Source organism: Schistocerca americana, chromosome 7 (genome assembly GCF_021461395.2).
Source record: "Schistocerca americana isolate TAMUIC-IGC-003095 chromosome 7, iqSchAmer2.1, whole genome shotgun sequence".
NCBI classification, from domain to species: Eukaryota; Metazoa; Arthropoda; class Insecta; order Orthoptera; family Acrididae; genus Schistocerca; species Schistocerca americana.
In genome coordinates, this window is record NC_060125.1 from 557,903,105 (window position 1) to 557,920,734 (window position 17,630).

Genomic DNA, 17,630 nt, shown 5'->3' on the forward strand with positions numbered 1-17,630 from the left:
ATTATTGCGACACATCCTTGGAATGGACTAGGTGAGGTGAACACAGTAAACAACACAGTTTCTTGTGAAGAAGAGAATCATAGTCTGCTGAATCCAGGAGGTACAATGTGATCTGGAAAAAAATTTAATATAGGAACCAAAAATATACAACAGGGTGATTTTTAAATTAAAAAAAGGGAAAAACATAAGGTTTCACGGGTTTCCAGGACAGAACTAGATCCTGGACAGAATCATCATGTACAGAAGAGAAAAGAAGGTTGCAAAGTATGACAGTGAAAAATACTGGACAAAGAGAGGGGCCAGAAGAAACAAAGCTGGTATGAATTAATGTGGCTCTCAGATGGCCAAAACAGAAAGAAGAAGAAGAAGAAGAAGAAGAAAATGAACTACAACTGAATGTCACTAAAACCTAGATGATGACAATTTGTAACTAAATCATCAGAAGAGACCATAAAAATGACTTGTAATGATCAGGAGACCACAGAAGCAAACCATGTTAAGTCTTATAGCCAATATCATACAAAAAATTTGAATTTGAAGGTTCACAAGACCACTTAGCAGATAAATGAAATGTCCTTATCATTTGCAATTTGTGTTTTGTCAAGTGCAGTGAACATGGGTACCAGTAAGATAGTCGTCACTGTTATATTGAGTCAGTTGTTCATTGTGGCATAACCATGCGAGTGAATTCAACAAAAGTGACAACTCCTGTATTATTACAAACAAGTGTGTCACCAAAGAGTATCATGTTGTTCACTTCAAAAATAATATTAAATTAAAAAAAATAAAAGGTGATACTATCTATTTCTTGCCTGTACATTTATGAGGTTTGATTTCCCTGTATAAAAACACACACACACACACACACACACACACACACACACACACACACACACACACGACACACTTGAAACCTACCTCACAGTTATGGCAATTGACATAGAGAGAATTTGAAACTTCCTGTGCCCAAGCACCAGAGAATATGGGTTAAAATAAGTACTATAAACCAAAATGCAGGAATGTATTCAAAATCTAGCTTGGCTTGTGTAAAAGTTTGCTCTTTATTTTTCTAAGGGAAAAGTCCTATTATTTTATTGAAGAATTCATGTGTGACAAAAACTACTGTGAGCATTGTGTTGTAATATTATAATGATGTATGTAAAAGTGGTATTATTTTTATAAAAAAATCATGGTAAATCTTGACGTATCCCTTAACATAAAGCAGTTGATCTGCAAATTGTATGTAACAAGATGAATAAATTGCACTTCATATACAACAACTTCAGTTTGATCAGATATTACATTAGTTTGTGTTTCTATCTCCTGTCACTTGTTGTAAACAACTTTGAGATTACAGATTTGTTTCAGTTTATTTTTTTTAATATGATTTTTTGTGGTTTTTATTCATGTTTATGCTGTGCTGTTTATGGTTGGCTGGTTACTCTATTAGTATTACTACCAGTAGTTCCACTGCTGGACAAATGTGAAAAACATGAACATTTGAAAAATTAGACTATAAAACATTGCCTATAATTTCCATAATGATGCAGATTGAAATAACACCAGTTTAAAAACAGTTCAATCATGTAGTAATCACTGGAAAATTCTGTCTGGAAAACATGATCTATTTGAGTATACAAGGGCTACATATAGTCCAGCCATAACTACTTACAAATCATTATCCACTTCAGTCCCATCTAAAATACCATGAATCAGCTCAAAATGTGCAGAAGTTTACAGTAACTGCAGACAAACAAGTGATGTATTTTTGACACCACTTATGAATCAGTAAGAAGACTTGCCCTACATTCACAAAAGACATGAACACAAGTGGTGTGTTCTGGAATGTGACAGAGTCCTGCAGTTCAGTATACAAGCAGGCAAAGCCTAAAGAACTGTAGAACTGTTTAGAAGTACAGAAACAAATATCAATCACAATCAGGTGAATTAGGCACAATTACCATTTGAGTAGAATGGAGGAAACTTCAAGCAAAACAGTGCTCAGAATTTGTTCAAGGCTTTTAGGGAGGAAATAAGTAACTCGAAACTGCATAGAGTCTACAAAATTATCTGGGACATGTATAACAGAAGTCCCTTTCCACTAAAGTCAAACTTCACCACTGACACACATTTATTCTCCCAGAATTTCTTTACACAAGTGAGACATTGTCACCAAGAAGCAATGTGAATTCCATCAAGGAAATAGTATGACAGGCACTGAGGGAAATATACAGACCCAAAATTCTTTATAGTATCTGTAAGTGGAAATTTTCAGATGACCTGTATTCAGTTCCACTGCACAGATAAGACATTCGAAATTTATATAACATGAGTGGATTACTCACAAGTAACTGAGAGAAGTTTTCATGTCGGAAGAAAAGGATTTCACAGAAGTCACTGTTGACTGACTGCAAACTACACATACTACATACAAACAAACAGAAGTGTGATTCGTACAAGTTCACATCCAAACATCTGATGGGGAAAGGAGTCTGAAACTAAAGAAACCCATAGGCACTAGAAAGATTATAGACCCACAGTGAGATGATGTATTTTTGGGATGATGAGAAGCAGAAGCAGACTAAAGATAATTAATGGTTCGATGTAGTCTTTAAAGGGTTAAATGAAATAATAAAAAATAACACTAAATTTTGTTCCAATCTGCCAAGTGTATATTAGAAATTGAATTGTGTACTACAGACTGCTGCTGATGTTCTGTTAAAAAAGTACAAAAAATTGAATAACAACTGCTGAACTGTCTTTCATTTACTAGCAAAGACAGCATACACAAAAAAATCGGTGTCCTCTCATTTTTGAGGATATGTTATACCAACAAAAAATATGTGAGAATTTGTGTTAATATTATTCTTTTCCACATTTACGGGTCGTGCCATTTTTATCTCTCAAATACACACAACACACACACACACACACACACACACACACACACACAGAGCATCAGGTGTTTCTAGATGGCAGTTTGCACTCCATTTTAGATAATGATGCTTCCAGTGTTAAAAATGTCTGTGAGGATGCAAATCACATTCTGAATTTTTCATAGGGAGGGTTAATGTGTGTGAATTGTTAAAACAATTTCTGGCATTTGTATCGCCTAATGTGTTTGTCACTGTTTTTAGTTCTGTTTTGTTGATATTTTGTTTTTTGTAACTGAGCGGTCAGATTTAATTTTGAAAGGGCACTAATAACATGCATCCAGAATCCTAAAGCGGACAAACTGCTAGCCTCTTAGCATTTATAATGTTTTTATTTATGTGGTATAATGACAAATAGAACCTTCACTTTATAATGTCATTTATACTAGAGTATTTTATTGTGCAGGCACGCAAGTTGGAGGAACATCGCCGCAAGTACGAACGCAAACGTGCTGAACGTGAACTGCAAGAGCGGCTGCGACGTGCCAAGCAAGCGCGTGAGGAGCATGCCAAAGCCTCGGCTGCATCCCAGCAGCAACAGCAGCAGCAAGGCGGTGGTGGCGGTGGCGGCTCACCTGGATTCGACTTCTATTCTCTGCTTAATGATCCTGATATTGTTGAGGCTTTCAAGGTAGGTAGATAATGCAGGAAACTAAAATGGTCTTTAGTCACACGCACCTGCTTTATTTCAGAGGTTTTTGAGCAGATCACAAGGAGAAACTACTTTCTTCTAATGTTTACCTAGTGGTAGGAACTTCAGTGTCTCCTATTGCTTAATCAATGAGTTTGTGAAAACAGTCATGTCCATTTCATTCCAGGTTGTGTTTAAACCCATTCCCTGACCCTGAAGTTTGTATGTGTTGTTTGTTGTGACAAGAAGGGTATGTCCAGAAGGTACAATCTTATCAGAAGACAAGTTTATCTTAAAGATTGGAAAATTACAGAATGACAAGTTGATATTTACTTTCAAAATGTGATAGAAGAAACATGTTTCATTCTTGTAGTTCTTGAACAGTGGGATTGTGTGTAACCAGAACTACCATATGGTGGTGTTAATATGTTGTTGTTGTGGTCTTCAGTCCAGAGACTGGTTGGATGCAGCTCTCCCTGCTACTCTATTCTGTGCAAGCTTCTTCATCTCTGAGTAACTACTGCAACCTACATCCTTCTGAATCTGCTTAGTGTATTCATCGCTTGGTCTCCCACTACGATTTTTACCCTCCACACTTCCCTCCATCACTAAATTGGTGATCCCTTGATGCCGCAGACTGTGTCCTACTAACCAATACCTTCTTGTAGTCAAGTTGTGTCACAAATTCCTCCTCTCCCCAATTCTATTTAGTACCACCTCATTAGTTATGTGATCTACCCATCTAATATTCAGCATTCTTCTGTAGCACCACATTTCGAAAGCTTCTATTCTATTCGTGTCTAAACTAGTTGTTGTCCACGTTTCACTTCCATACGTGGCTACACTCCATACAAATACTTTTAGAAAAGACTTCCTGACACTTAAATATATACTTGATGTTAGCAGATTTCTCTTCTTGAGAAACCCTTTTTTTTTTTTTTGCCATTTCTAGTCTAAACTGGTGTCACCAACCAACGGCAGCTGCTGCAGATAGATGAATAATCTTTGCTGTGGTGGATGGAAAATTAATCTAACTTCTTGTGTCTCTATCCGAGAACAACCATGAAATATGCTATGTATTAAATAAAATTCAAACTATGTCATCAAAATTAAGTTCTTTTACATCTGGTAAAAACTTTCATTACATTGAAATAATTTTTTTTGAAGTGGAGATTCTTGAGAACAACTTGCAGCAGTGAAAAAGTCCTGATTCACTTCTTATGGTAGAAGGCCTATGCAAACTAAGATGATTTCTATGCATCGGCAGGGAAAGAAAAATATCATTCTATTTTATGCAGAGTTAAGGTGTTATTATTGCCAATTTTGATGTTATTTCCTTTATCATTTTTTGTTATTTTCTGCAAATTTTGGTGCTATATTTTGCCAATTTTGACGTTAGTTTCTGATGACATGATTTTCAAATACTGTATGTTTTATTTCTTCTTATTTCATTATTTTACTGTGTTGAAAATCAGAACATAGCTATCAGTTACATTATTTATTGGCATCATGCAGAGCACAGGAAAAAATTGTTTTATTCTATTCCTTTTGTAGAAGAAAGATAGCCATCTGGATTGTACATTTAAACACAGAAGACAAACTGCCTTCAGCACAACAGCAGATATTTGACAGTGTCTGCACACTCTGCTGATGTGTAAAATTGCTTTTGCACTAAATTCTTCAGTGTATCTACACTGCTGGGATCAGGCATTCAAGTTTCTTGTGGCCAACTAACAAATCCTATATCATTGTAAAAGACAAAATTGAATTTCAATGTTTAATAAATATCAGTTGGCAACAGCAGTTAACTACAGTCCTGATTTTTTACATTTTTACATGGTAATGAAAATGACAAATTTTGAGACTTTTTTAAAGACTGTCATTCTTGCATTTTGTCTAAGGTACACCGGATCAGTTATATGAGAAATGGCTATGTTAGTATCTTGTTCTCTCGGTTAAATTTCCGTAGACCTCCATGTTTCTGTGATGATAACTGTTTATACGACATTGAATTGGTCCTTTTGCAGAAGGATACAGTGCTATTATGCACTTTTGAACATTAATCTTTTTTCCTGTTACAATCAAGAAATTGTGTTTCTCTTAATTCCTTCTTGTATTTTTCCACATTAGTATGACACTGAGTGATTCAGATTACACCAATCATGGCACTGGAAACTTAGAGAGGTTACTGATTTTCCTCTCAAAGTTCCTGTACATTTCACATGAATTGAATTGACACAGTTGTTCTTTAAGCAAAATTCTTTGTTCAGGCTTTTTGTTTTGTTTCTTATTCTGTATCTTGGGTCTGTCTTTCTAACCTCTTACTTCAACAGACACAAAAATCTACCAGAAACAGCAACATAAATGAACAAAGTGGTATACACATGGGCTGTACATTGCACTAATCCACACAGCAAATGATGACAGTGGTGGACAGTTGGCGTGTGGCATTGACAGAGCTCTGGTTGGAGGAAATAAGTTATGCCACATAAAGTTTCAAGCAATAAGTAATTTTAAGCAAATATGATGACACAGTAGACTACATAAATCTTCATCTACATCTGTACTCTGTGAACTGATGTGTAGAGAATCAAGCAGTGAGAAATTCAGGATGGAATAATGACAAAATTGTGAAGAGGATAGATTGCTACTCACCATATAGTCAAGGCAGCCAGGGACAGTGGTCATGTGCATGTGAATTGTGTTTGCATGATTATGTTGTCTAATTCAGAAGGAGGCCCTTTAGCCAAAGCTTACTTGTTTGACAGTCTTTGTTGTGTCTATTTGCGACTCAACATTTGCACTGTATGGTGCATAGCAATCTATCCTTTTCATAACCTCACTATGAAGTGAATAGTAGAGGATATTCCACATGCACTGGTTGGACTAATCTTGTCTTCGGGTTTCTTCATGAGAGATATGAAAGAGGCTGTAGTATATTCCTGGATCCCTCACATACTGCTTGTTCATTCGGCATTTTGATGATGCTCTCCTGTGACTCAAACAAATCTGTGACCAGTCACGGTGATCTTCTTTGTAATTGTTCAGTATCACCCATTATTCCTATTTGGTAAAGGTCCCATACACTTCACTGATATTGTAGGATGATTCACACAAGAGTTTTGTAAGCACTCTCACTTGTACACTGATTGCATTTTCCTGGTATCCTACCAGTGAACTAACAGTTGTGGCCTGCTTTACCTACAATTGAACCTACATTTTCGTTTCATTTCATATCCCCTCAAATTGTTAACACATTTGTTTGTACGTGTTGAACCAATTCCATTCGTGAATCATTGATTTTGTAGCCATGTATACAAAGTTCTTTTATTTTGTGAAGTATACAGTTTCATTTTTCTGTACATTTAGGGCAACTTGCCATTGTTTGCAGTACTTTCAAATATTTTCAAGATTTGACTTGATATTTGTGTAGCTTTTTCAGATAACTGCATCAAGTTCAAGGTTATCATTAATATTGTTTGCCAGGTCATTAACAGACAGTGTGAACATCGGGGGTCCAACACTTTTTCCTAGGGCACACTTAACTTTACTTCTGCTCCTGCAGATGGCTCTCCACTTAGGAAGTTGTCAGTTCCAGTCACACGTTTTGTTTGATATATGACCATAGTTACATTAATAAGCAATGATGTGTTGCTGAGGCAAATGTTTTTGGAAGTCAAGAGATACTACATCTGTCTGACTGCCTTGTTTTGTGGATGTTGTGTGAGAAAAGTGAGTGCTTGGTTTCATATGACTGATGTTTTTGGAATCCATGCTGGTCTGTAGGGAGGAGGTCATTCTGTTTATGATCCTCATCTCATTTGAGGTCAGGATATGTTTTAAGATTGTGAAACTGATGCATGCCAAAGATATTGGACAGTAGTTTTATAGATCATTTCTGTTATTCTGATCTAAAATTTCTCCAGACTACCAGGCACACTTTTCCTTAGGTAATTCATTCAGTGTATGAATTTGGTTGGGGTATAATTAGAGGGGTCAGGATGCATATGTAAGGAGAGAATGAAACATTGGGACACTCGACATGAAAGTGGAGACAGAAAATGGATATCCAAATACAATAACCAAATGAGAAGGAGAATGTAATAGCATCAAAGCCCGAATGAAGTTTCCATATACTGTCACTTAATTTTTGTAGTTATTGTTCCTAACATTGAATCCAAGATATTCATGGATTGTTTGTGTACAATTTACACTTTTCAATGAAATTAGGACATTCTTTTCTCTCTCTCTCACTCTCTCTCTCTCTCTCTCTCTCTCTCTCTCTCTCTCTCTCTCTCTCTCTCTGTGTGTGTGTGTGTGTGTGTGTGTGTGTGGGGGGGGGGGGGGGGGGGGCGTTTTGACCCTTATGAGAAACAAATGTAATGCACTGCACCTAACAGATGGAAAATCTCATTATTGTTTTATTATCCATTTGCCAAATGATCTCTGAAAACAGTCAAATGGCTCTGAGCACTATGGGACTTAACTTCTAAGGTCATCAGTCCCCTAGAACTTAGAACTACTTTAACCTAAGAACATCACACACATCCATGCCCGAGGCAGGATTCGAACCTGCGACCATAGTGGTCGCGCTGTTCCAGACTGTAGCGCCTAGAGCCGCTCGGCCACCCTGGCCGGCCGAAAAAAGTCACATCCAATAAATATCTCAGTATGCATATGGAGCTACTGAAACTGAAATCACCACATAAAATTAATCATAGAGAAGGCAGATGCTAGGCGGAGATTAATTAGACAATTCTCAGGAAATATTATTGACCTCATGCAAAACAGATTGTGCAAAACAGTCCTACAACCCTTACTTGAGTATTTTGAGTACAGGGTGTTCTAAAAGTCTCTCCGCAGTGCCGTACGATTGTTAACCACGCTTGCCTTATGATTGTTTGCCTGCCTGGGTTACTTCCTTCAAGTGGACTCTCCCAACATTCCACTGTTTCATTTATCTCAGTAAAAATGAATGTTCAATAAATTAAAAACTTGTATTTCACTGAGTTTCATTTCGGTATATTCACTGCGGTGTACGGCACGCACGGCTAACAATCGTATGGCGCTGCGGAGAGACTTTTTGAACACCCCGTATTACTCCTCAGTCTAGGCCCCTTCCCAGGTAGGATGGAGAAAATAGAGAAGATACCGAAAATAGCAAAAGATTTCGTCATGGGATCATTTAATAATGTCAAAAGCATCATGTAGATGCTCATTCAATTCCAGTGAGAGATGCTGCAAGAGAGGCATTGTGAATCACAGTATGGTTTACTGTTACACTGCCAAGAGCATATGTTCTGCAAGAGTCAACCAGCATACTGCTTCCTTGTACATACGTTTCTTGAAATACTGTAAAAGTAAAATTCTAGGTGTTTGAATGCATACAGAAACCTACCAGTAGTTGTTCTTCTCATGCACCATTAGCATGTGGAACAGAAAAGGGGAGAGGTGGCAGTGGAATATGAAGTACCATCATCATGTGGAGATGCAGGATGCATTATCAGTCACCCTACACTCATTAACATCTGTGAAATTTACAAATAAAAAAAATGGCACCACACAATCATTTATCAGCAGCCAAAGCTCTAGAGGTCTCACAAAGATCATGAGGTGGAAAATTGGCAGTCTAAACTGATCTTCTGACCAAATGCCATGGCTAATTTATGGTTAAATGGATTATATTGTCTCAACATAGGACTCACTGATGCACAGCAACTCCAAGATATCATACTTAAAACTTCTTTGATGAAAACAAATCATTTTTAGTTGACTGAAAAATTGTACAAATCACTTACTCATTTAATAAGACACCAAAACAACACATCAGAAGCACTTGATGCAATAATCTGTGTTGTTTGAGGTTCTTTGCTGATTATTATATTTGTTAAATCCTTTCTTATCTTTTCAGGATCCTGAGTTAGCAGCAGCTTTCCGTGATATCTCAACCAATCCTGCCAACATGGTTAAGTACCAGAACAATCCAAAGGTTGTGGCTGCCATGGAGAAACTGACAGCCAAGTTTTCAGGTGCAGGCCTCGGAGGGATGGGAGGCATGCCTTTCCCCGGGGCAGGATTCCCTCCAGGTGCCGGTCCCACACCACCCCCACCACCTTCCTCCTCTGGAGACGATGTGGGTCTTGACTGAAAAGGTGGGTATAATTACAATTACGGTGTGGCAGCTTGGTAAGATTTGGGAAATTTTCATTTAGGTGCTGGTGTGAAGCATATTTCTTGCTCAAAATTCAAAAGTCAAATATTAATGTTCCTAGGGATATTTTTACTAGTAATATTCCGTCTTCAGTCACAATACTTTATTTTTTTTTATCTAAGCTTAACATGTAAAAGCTAAAACTTCATTTTTAAGGGTGGCATCAAGTTTTCTCGGTGTTAGAATTACTTCATATTATCACCTAGTAGTAAATGAAGAAAATAATTATTAGTTTTGTGAGAAAAGCATCACAGACAAGGTTTTTGAAAGGCAACTGATTTCCCATCCCATTGACATGCTAAATGGACAGTCAGAGCGTGAACATGACAGGAAAAGTCATGCTTGATATTTCGATTTATATGACAGATATGATAGATATTTGAGTTGCTATTAGCTTTTTTATAAATGTGTTCCTAGACACTATTTGCACACATAACACAACCAGTTCATCATGTTCAATTCCATGGGAATGTTTGTGTTCCATGACCATGATGTAATTCAGGACAGAAAGGAGGTCAGCATTGGTTGTAATGTCATTGGCCTTCTTTAATGCATTACAGATCTAGATTTCAGCTGACAGTGCACCTATCAACAGTGCATTATAAGTAGCCATTTAGACTTAATGGGGAGAAAGAGAGAGGGGTGGGGGGAGGGGGGAGTGGAGAGGTTGTTGACCCCTGACGTATTGATTATGGGCAGAGTCTGCACAGGGTATGGTGACTGGTGTGCAGTGACCAGTTTTTATTCAAAATGCTGGGTTAGTTCATCCATTTGTTCAGAAGGGGAGGCCAACATTGTTTGCTAGCTTTTGGCTGGCTGTGATGACAGAAATGAGGCGCATGCCCTGAGGTCTTTCTCAAATCGTTTTACAGAAACTATTTGGTAAAAAAATTTCATTTTTCGTTGATTACAGTTTTATATGTCAGCTTCATGATGAAGTGCCCATTTCAAGCCAGTCACGGCACAAAATATGAAAAAGTTTGCAGAGAAAAATAGAGATTGCTGTGATTTTGTGTTTGGTGCATATTATGTAGTACATAATATGTTGTAGCATATGAGATTTAACTACCACATCAAAATTTTCCTTTGTCACCAACCTTGAGAAAATTGATCTTCTGTAGCTCACTCACTTGCGATTGCAATAAAGCAAGAATGAAGGATCCATAACATCCCTCATATCTTATAAACAGTGCGAGATATCGAAATGAGATTTTGGCAAATGATAGCAAGCAAATTTTGCCCTATGGCTATTATATGAAACTTCGTTATCTACCATGTTAGTGGAATAACTTCAGACTTTTTCGATGAAAGAATATAATTCTTAAGCCACATTGACAGCTGGTCAAATGAGAAGTGCTGTGGGTTTTGGAACAACAGAATTGAAGACATTACACATTTATTTTTATACCAAGGATGTGTTTCTTCATAAGCTATTGACCTTGCTTGTCCTCAGTGCTTCATTAATAACCCACTGTTTCAGATTTCTCTCGACCTTACTTGTCCTTAGTGCTTCACTTAATAAACCACTGTGTCAGAATTCTCTGACATCTGTGGCTGTGGCTGCACAACATGTCAGTGAGGTGACATTGCGTAAACTGTGCTGTGTTTTGGCATTAGAAGCAAATTTTAACATGGCAACAAGGAAAATACAATTTTTACTCAAAAGTCACAGTTCATGACACATCTCTGAAAGCTACAAATGGTTAACAGATTCATGCTTTTGTTCTATTTTTAGTGGAATTCTTTTTAGGTACTAACCAAAGCAAAGGTGATAGTGAATCTTTTTGGATGGTCACCATGCAAGTGTGAATATTTACCAAAAATATGACCATAGTCTTCAGTTTAGAATGGCACTTCCCCTCCAGCGCTTGGCATTTCCTCTACAATGTTCCAAGCACCTGTCTGCAACCCCCATCACTACTGCTTTTCCCACAGTTTCCCCACCAACTGTGCCTCTACTGGCCACATTGTTCTGCATGCATTCTACTGGGGTATGAGTAGTTATTCTTGTTAAAACAAAAAGCAAAGGCAACGGAGATGCAGCCACAGTAATAAAAAGTTACACATACAATCTCCAGTATGTCTAATCATATGTTAATAGTATTAATAAAACAGTGGATGGCATTCAGTTGGCTGGTTGATCACAGAACTAAAAGAATGAGATATCCATGTTTTAGTTGGAGGTAGAGCTAATATTTTTAAACCGGATGATGTCAATAAGAACTTCAAACAAATGTGCCAGTATGGTAGTTGAGAAAATTTCAGTGACATTATCCATTGTAAGTACAATTTACATATGTAACAAAAAATTATTTATAACAAAAATTTTCTTAGCAGTTAGTGATTCAGGGTTTAGTTGTATATTGCTGTCAAAAATAGAGGGTGTCCCAGGAGGAATAGCCAACATTCAGGGATTTGACAGGAACAATCATTCAAAGCAAAAAAGTCTGGTAAACATGGGTTTTAAAATGTATACATTAAGAGCTATGAGCACTTCACCATCTTTAATATTGTGAAACAAATCTCTCCAACTGGGGAGGAATAGGAACCAATCTATTTTGCTGTTGACCCCCCACATATGCAGTAGAAGAGATGTAGGTGCTCATGTGTAGAATGCAGTTATTCGAGCCAGCTTTCTGCTTGTTATTGTTTTCACGTGTGGTAAGCAGAGGAGAAATACATGAACTCTTGAGGACTCTTTTGGCTATTGTGCAAGATATTCTGTACATTTTTCAGTGAGTAATGTTTCATAAATACAGCAATAAAACAAATGAAAATTTCTTTTTTGTGTTGTTGTTGAGAAAAGTTGTATATCTAATGATAGCTCGTTGTTGAAGAAATCAAAATGGAACCAAAAAGTAAAAGTGTGCTCATTGAGGCATACAAATAGGAAAGATGTCTGTATAGTCTTCTAGAAACACTATACCACACAATTAGATACATCTATAAATGTTTAATTTTGAGTTTATATGTTTCATGTAAATGTGCGTATAATTTTACTTTTGAGATGTGTACATACCTCGTCAGTTAGTGAAAGTAATGGAAGTGCTTGATTTGATTGTATCATTTGTATTATATTAGCATGCTAGGAAGGATAATGTTGAGGAAACACCCACAAGAGTCGGAGTAGTTGTGCCAACCATGACCATTGGGGGCTGTAAAAGCTGTTTCGCATTTTTGGGGTCACACTATTGTGAAATAGCTTCCCTCATTATTGTGTCAACCCGTGAATCCCATTTTGAACGATTGACAAGGTGCACCCATTCTGATGAAGTTCCTAAATATTGTTCATCTTCGGGCCTAAACTACTTCATTAACAGGGAGTATATGTCTCTGTCTTCACTCCTTCTTCCCAGCTGGGGTCAAACCCAATTCCTATTCTTGGCATTATTGTCATTGTTCTGTTCTTCTCCTAACAACTAAGTCAGCACTGTCACAGCAGATGATGTGTAGATAATTGCAACCTCCATGTCTAAATCGCTGTGAAACATGGACATAGATAATCATTTGTTTATACCAACATGACATAAAATGAACACTTTAGTCCATAATTCTGTATAATCATAAAGTAATTTCAGTATAACTGCACAAAATAAACAATAGCTGCGTAATAAATATGAAGCAAGACCTCAGAAGTTTCTATATGATTAAATAGCAGTGTTACAAAAATATTAACTTTCACACTCAACAATGCAACTGACTTAAATGAGCCTGTGGTTCTGAATATCTATGCTTGGGGCACTGGTGCAGACTTACATGTTAGGGGTATCGAGTAATACGATTAATGAAAATATTGGCAGTTCCAGCCTTGTATGCTTTGAGTACTGGTACAGACTTGTAAACGATAGATGTGTCCTGTAAAACCAGCTTAAAAGCTATGAGCACATGTTCAGAAGAAGCAGCTACTTCCATAAAATGCCTAGGAGTATGAGTACAGAGTGATGTGAAGTGGATCGTCCACAGAAATTTAATTATGAGTAAGTGGCAGATGCCAGCTGAGATTCATTGGAAGAAACCTCAGGAAACGAAGTCCATCAACAAAGAAAGTGGCTTAAAAAACGCTCGTTCAACCAATGCTTGAATATTGCTCGTCAGTACGTGATCCTCGTTCACCGAGTTCCTACCCGGCTCACTGGACGGAAATCATGATGATGATGATGGGGGATGATGACGATGATGAGTATGGGATTTGTACCAGATAGGACTAATAGAGGAAATATAGAAGACCCAAAGAAGAGCAGTGCTTATTGTTACAGGTTCATTTAGTAAGCACAAAAACATGATAGAGATGTTCAACCAACTCCAGCACCAGACGCTGCAAGAGAGGCGTTCTGCATCACAGAGATATTCATTGTTTTAAGTTCCAAGATCATACATTCCTAGAATAATAAACAAATATATTGCTTCTTCTTATATATATCTCACAAAAAGACCATGAAGAAAATTAGGGTAATTCGAGCTCACACAGAGGCTTACCAGCAATCATTCATCCCACGAACTGTTTTCAACTATAACATGTTTTCAACTATAACAGGAGTAGGGGGAAATGTCAGTGGTACACAAAGTACCCCCTGCCACACACGACAAGGTGGCTTGGGAAGTACTGATGTAGATGTAAATGTAGAAGATGTAGATGTGAATGTAGAAGAGATACTTTTTGCTTGTTATTGTTTTCACGTGTGGTGAGCAGATAAGAAATACATGAACTCTTCAGGAAATATAAAGATGAACAATTTGCTCATAGCTCCTAAGGCATGCACGTCGCAGCCCATGTTTACTGGACATTTTTTCTTGATTTGGTCCACACTACCACTTCTCAAGGAGTGTGCAGTAGAAGAGATTTGTTTAACAGTACTGAAGATGAAGTAGTGCTCATGGTTCTGGAGGTATGCATTTTGGAGTCCATGTTTACTGGACTTTTTTGCTTTGAATGGCTGTTCTGTCAAATCTGTGAATGCTGACTATTCCTCATGTGACAGTCTGTGTACTTGGTTTGACTAATGGCATCGATTTATGTTATGTATGATTTTATGTACATTGTTTTCATGCATTTGTTTTGAACTTGTCACGTAATTTTATATGTTTTGCTGTGTTTATTGCCAACACAAATTTTGAAATTATTTATATCACTATTGCTTTTAGATGGTGCCAAGAACACTGGGCAGCTACATCTTTCAAATATTTCAAGAAAATGGACATTGTTGTGGTCGCTGCATTGTTCTGTAGTTTGTAGATGTTGAAAGTGTGTGCATCTTATTCAAAATACTATACTATTGTTTCGTAGCCAAGACTGATACTGCCGTTGTTTCCAGAGTGCACTGTTATTATATTGGATGAGTACTAACATGTTTTTAAACCTTAGTAATAGTTGCTGAGTGAGTCAACATTCTTGTGAATTGTGACACATATACATTGTGCAATTTTTTATTCTTCGCATGGCATTACTTTTTCTCTGATTTGTTTGGACCCTAAAGACTGAAAGGCACACAGGTAAAATTGGTCAGCTGTAGTTATTCAGATGTTTGGATACCACCAGCTTTGCAGGAAGCTTTATGTACAAAATTCAGTGAAGTAATGCCAAATGCACAATTATTTAGTATTGTGTGTTCCTGTGATAAGAGAGACTTTGAAAATGGATCCACACATTTCTTAAGTGAAACAGGTTTGGTCTGTTGCAAAACTATTGCTGGTCGAATGCTTAATGGTAGTTAAGGGTCAGATTTTCACTACATTGTTTTCTTGTTTCCCTCTTTGGTCACCTAACAGTCTGAGCAAATCTGGGAAAGGTACATGCCGTGAAAGCCTGAGATTGTTATATTTTTAATATTGATATTTTCTGCAGAAGATAGAGAGAGATAAATTGCTCAAATTATTTTGACTCATTCAGTCTTACAGTGATATGTTTCATGTCATTGTGTTACCAAAATATGATTTCAACACATGCATTACCAAAAATGAAAAAAAAAAGAGGTCTGAGTTTACTGTGTTCCCTATTCAAGATTGTGAGCCTATGCATTATGGCAAATAAATTGATAAATAATTTTTAGTAATCGTGTTTTCAGTAATACATCCCTATGCTTTTGCATTTGTTTTATAGCATGTGTCAGAGCTTATGTTTACATGTTTATGGTGAAAATATATTTGAAAAAATTGTACAACTTTTACTCTTCTTTATTATTCCTTCACATTCATATTCATACTTTTGTTTCACCATAGAAATTAATTTTTTGCCTGGAAGTAACATTCTTATCATGGAAAGAAGTTGAGGAAGTTGAAAAAGGTGACAATTTTCAATACCAATAGTAGAAAAAAGTTAGCAGTACATAATTCTGCAAAGTTGCAGCCAAGAGGCACAGAATCCATTTATCACAATAAGTCCTTGTCTAAATTGTGTGCAACAATTATTCAGTCCCTCACCATTTTTTATTGTATTAAACTGTTGTTATAGGTAACTAAAAATCTTTCTGTGGAGTGGTATTATACTCTTTTTCTTTTGTGGTAGGGACAATGACTTTATTTTATCATTTATTCACAGTCACGTTCTGACTGTGTAGTTTTTCAATTTTGATGATACACTGTTGGTGCAGTGGGATGGGGGCAAACCGACAAAAATAAAAATGGTGTACACTAATGAGCCACAACATATAAGCAGAACAGAAACAGTAGTGAATCATTCCAACTACAATACAGGCCACAAATTGAGAAATAAGTGACTTCGACAAAGGACAGATTGTGTGTTCTCAGGCATGGGAATGAGCATCTCAGAACGACAAAGCTGGTCAACTCTTTACATGCTGTTGTAACAAGCATCTATGGCAAGTGGTTGAAGGTCACTGACACCGCTAGTAGGCAACACGGTGTTGAATGTCTACACCTCCTCACAGAATGTGGAAGATGGGGCTATAGCACTCTGTAAACAGCCCTGATGTGTGGCACATCTGATCTCGTACAGCAGCATAATCATCCATGTCACAAGGCCAGAATCATGTTATAGTGGTCTGAGAAGCATGGCAGTGAATGCAAGCTGATGTCTTTCTCACAAAATTCGCCCAGTCTTAGCTCGATGGAACATATGTGTCGATACTGAGCACCAATTCCGTGCCCCCAGACAACCGGCCCATAATTTTGGTTATTGTGTGACTTGTGTGTAGACATTTCATGCCACATGTATGTGGAAACCTTCTAAAGACTAGTGGAGTTCAGGCCATGCAGAGGAGGACCAGAATGTTATTAACCCTCGAGCGAGCAAGCCATTTTTCATCACTTGTAAATAATAGCTGTATTAATGTTACCAAGGTAACAAAGTATGAGCAAAATCACATTTTAATCTTAGTTTAATTGGACAACACTAAAATAAACTTACATAATATGAACTAAAGCACATTTTAATTTGTCAATAATGAAATAAACTTTCATTATATCACTCTGTTGCTGCGGACAGGTGTTACCCCTCAGCAATGACCCACGCCAAGCAGCTAGCTCATAATCTGGGTTATTTTCTTGCATGGATCATAATCCCCCCCCCCCCTTACGTAGCTCCCTGTTTATTTTATATTACTGCTGCTCACTTTGATGTATGACCACACAGTTTATCACAGTGTTAGGAAAGCAATAATGAAGGAATTGATATGGGCTCGGAATTGTGAACCAACAACGAAATGGTGCAAAACAATGTTGTTTGGGGTTGGCACACGTTACATAGAAGTGTGCCTGCTCGAGGGGTAAGCAGATGGTCATAACATTTTACGTCAGAAGTGTATCTTCATAAAGGTATGTTAAATTCATTATCAATATTTTACTGCCATATCAGACATGATTGTATAGTTGCATCATAGTGTGCAGCAGTGTTCACTCA

The 17,630-nt window shown here is 37.2% G+C and overlaps 1 protein-coding gene across 2 annotated transcripts in view; it reads left to right on the top strand.

Moving 5' to 3' along the window:
• LOC124621978 (putative protein FAM10A4) overlaps window positions 1-15,933 on the top strand; it is a 188,701-nt gene extending 172,768 nt beyond the window's left edge. For both annotated transcript variants that reach the window (XM_047147515.1, XM_047147514.1), the window contains exons 5-7: window positions 3,340-3,564; window positions 9,476-9,716; window positions 14,918-15,933. In XM_047147515.1, the coding sequence (XP_047003471.1) occupies window positions 3,340-3,564; window positions 9,476-9,712 (462 nt within the window). In that variant the 3' untranslated portion in view covers window positions 9,713-9,716; window positions 14,918-15,933. The remainder of the gene's footprint in view (window positions 1-3,339; window positions 3,565-9,475; window positions 9,717-14,917) is intronic.
• Window positions 15,934-17,630: the final 1,697 nt, after the last annotated feature.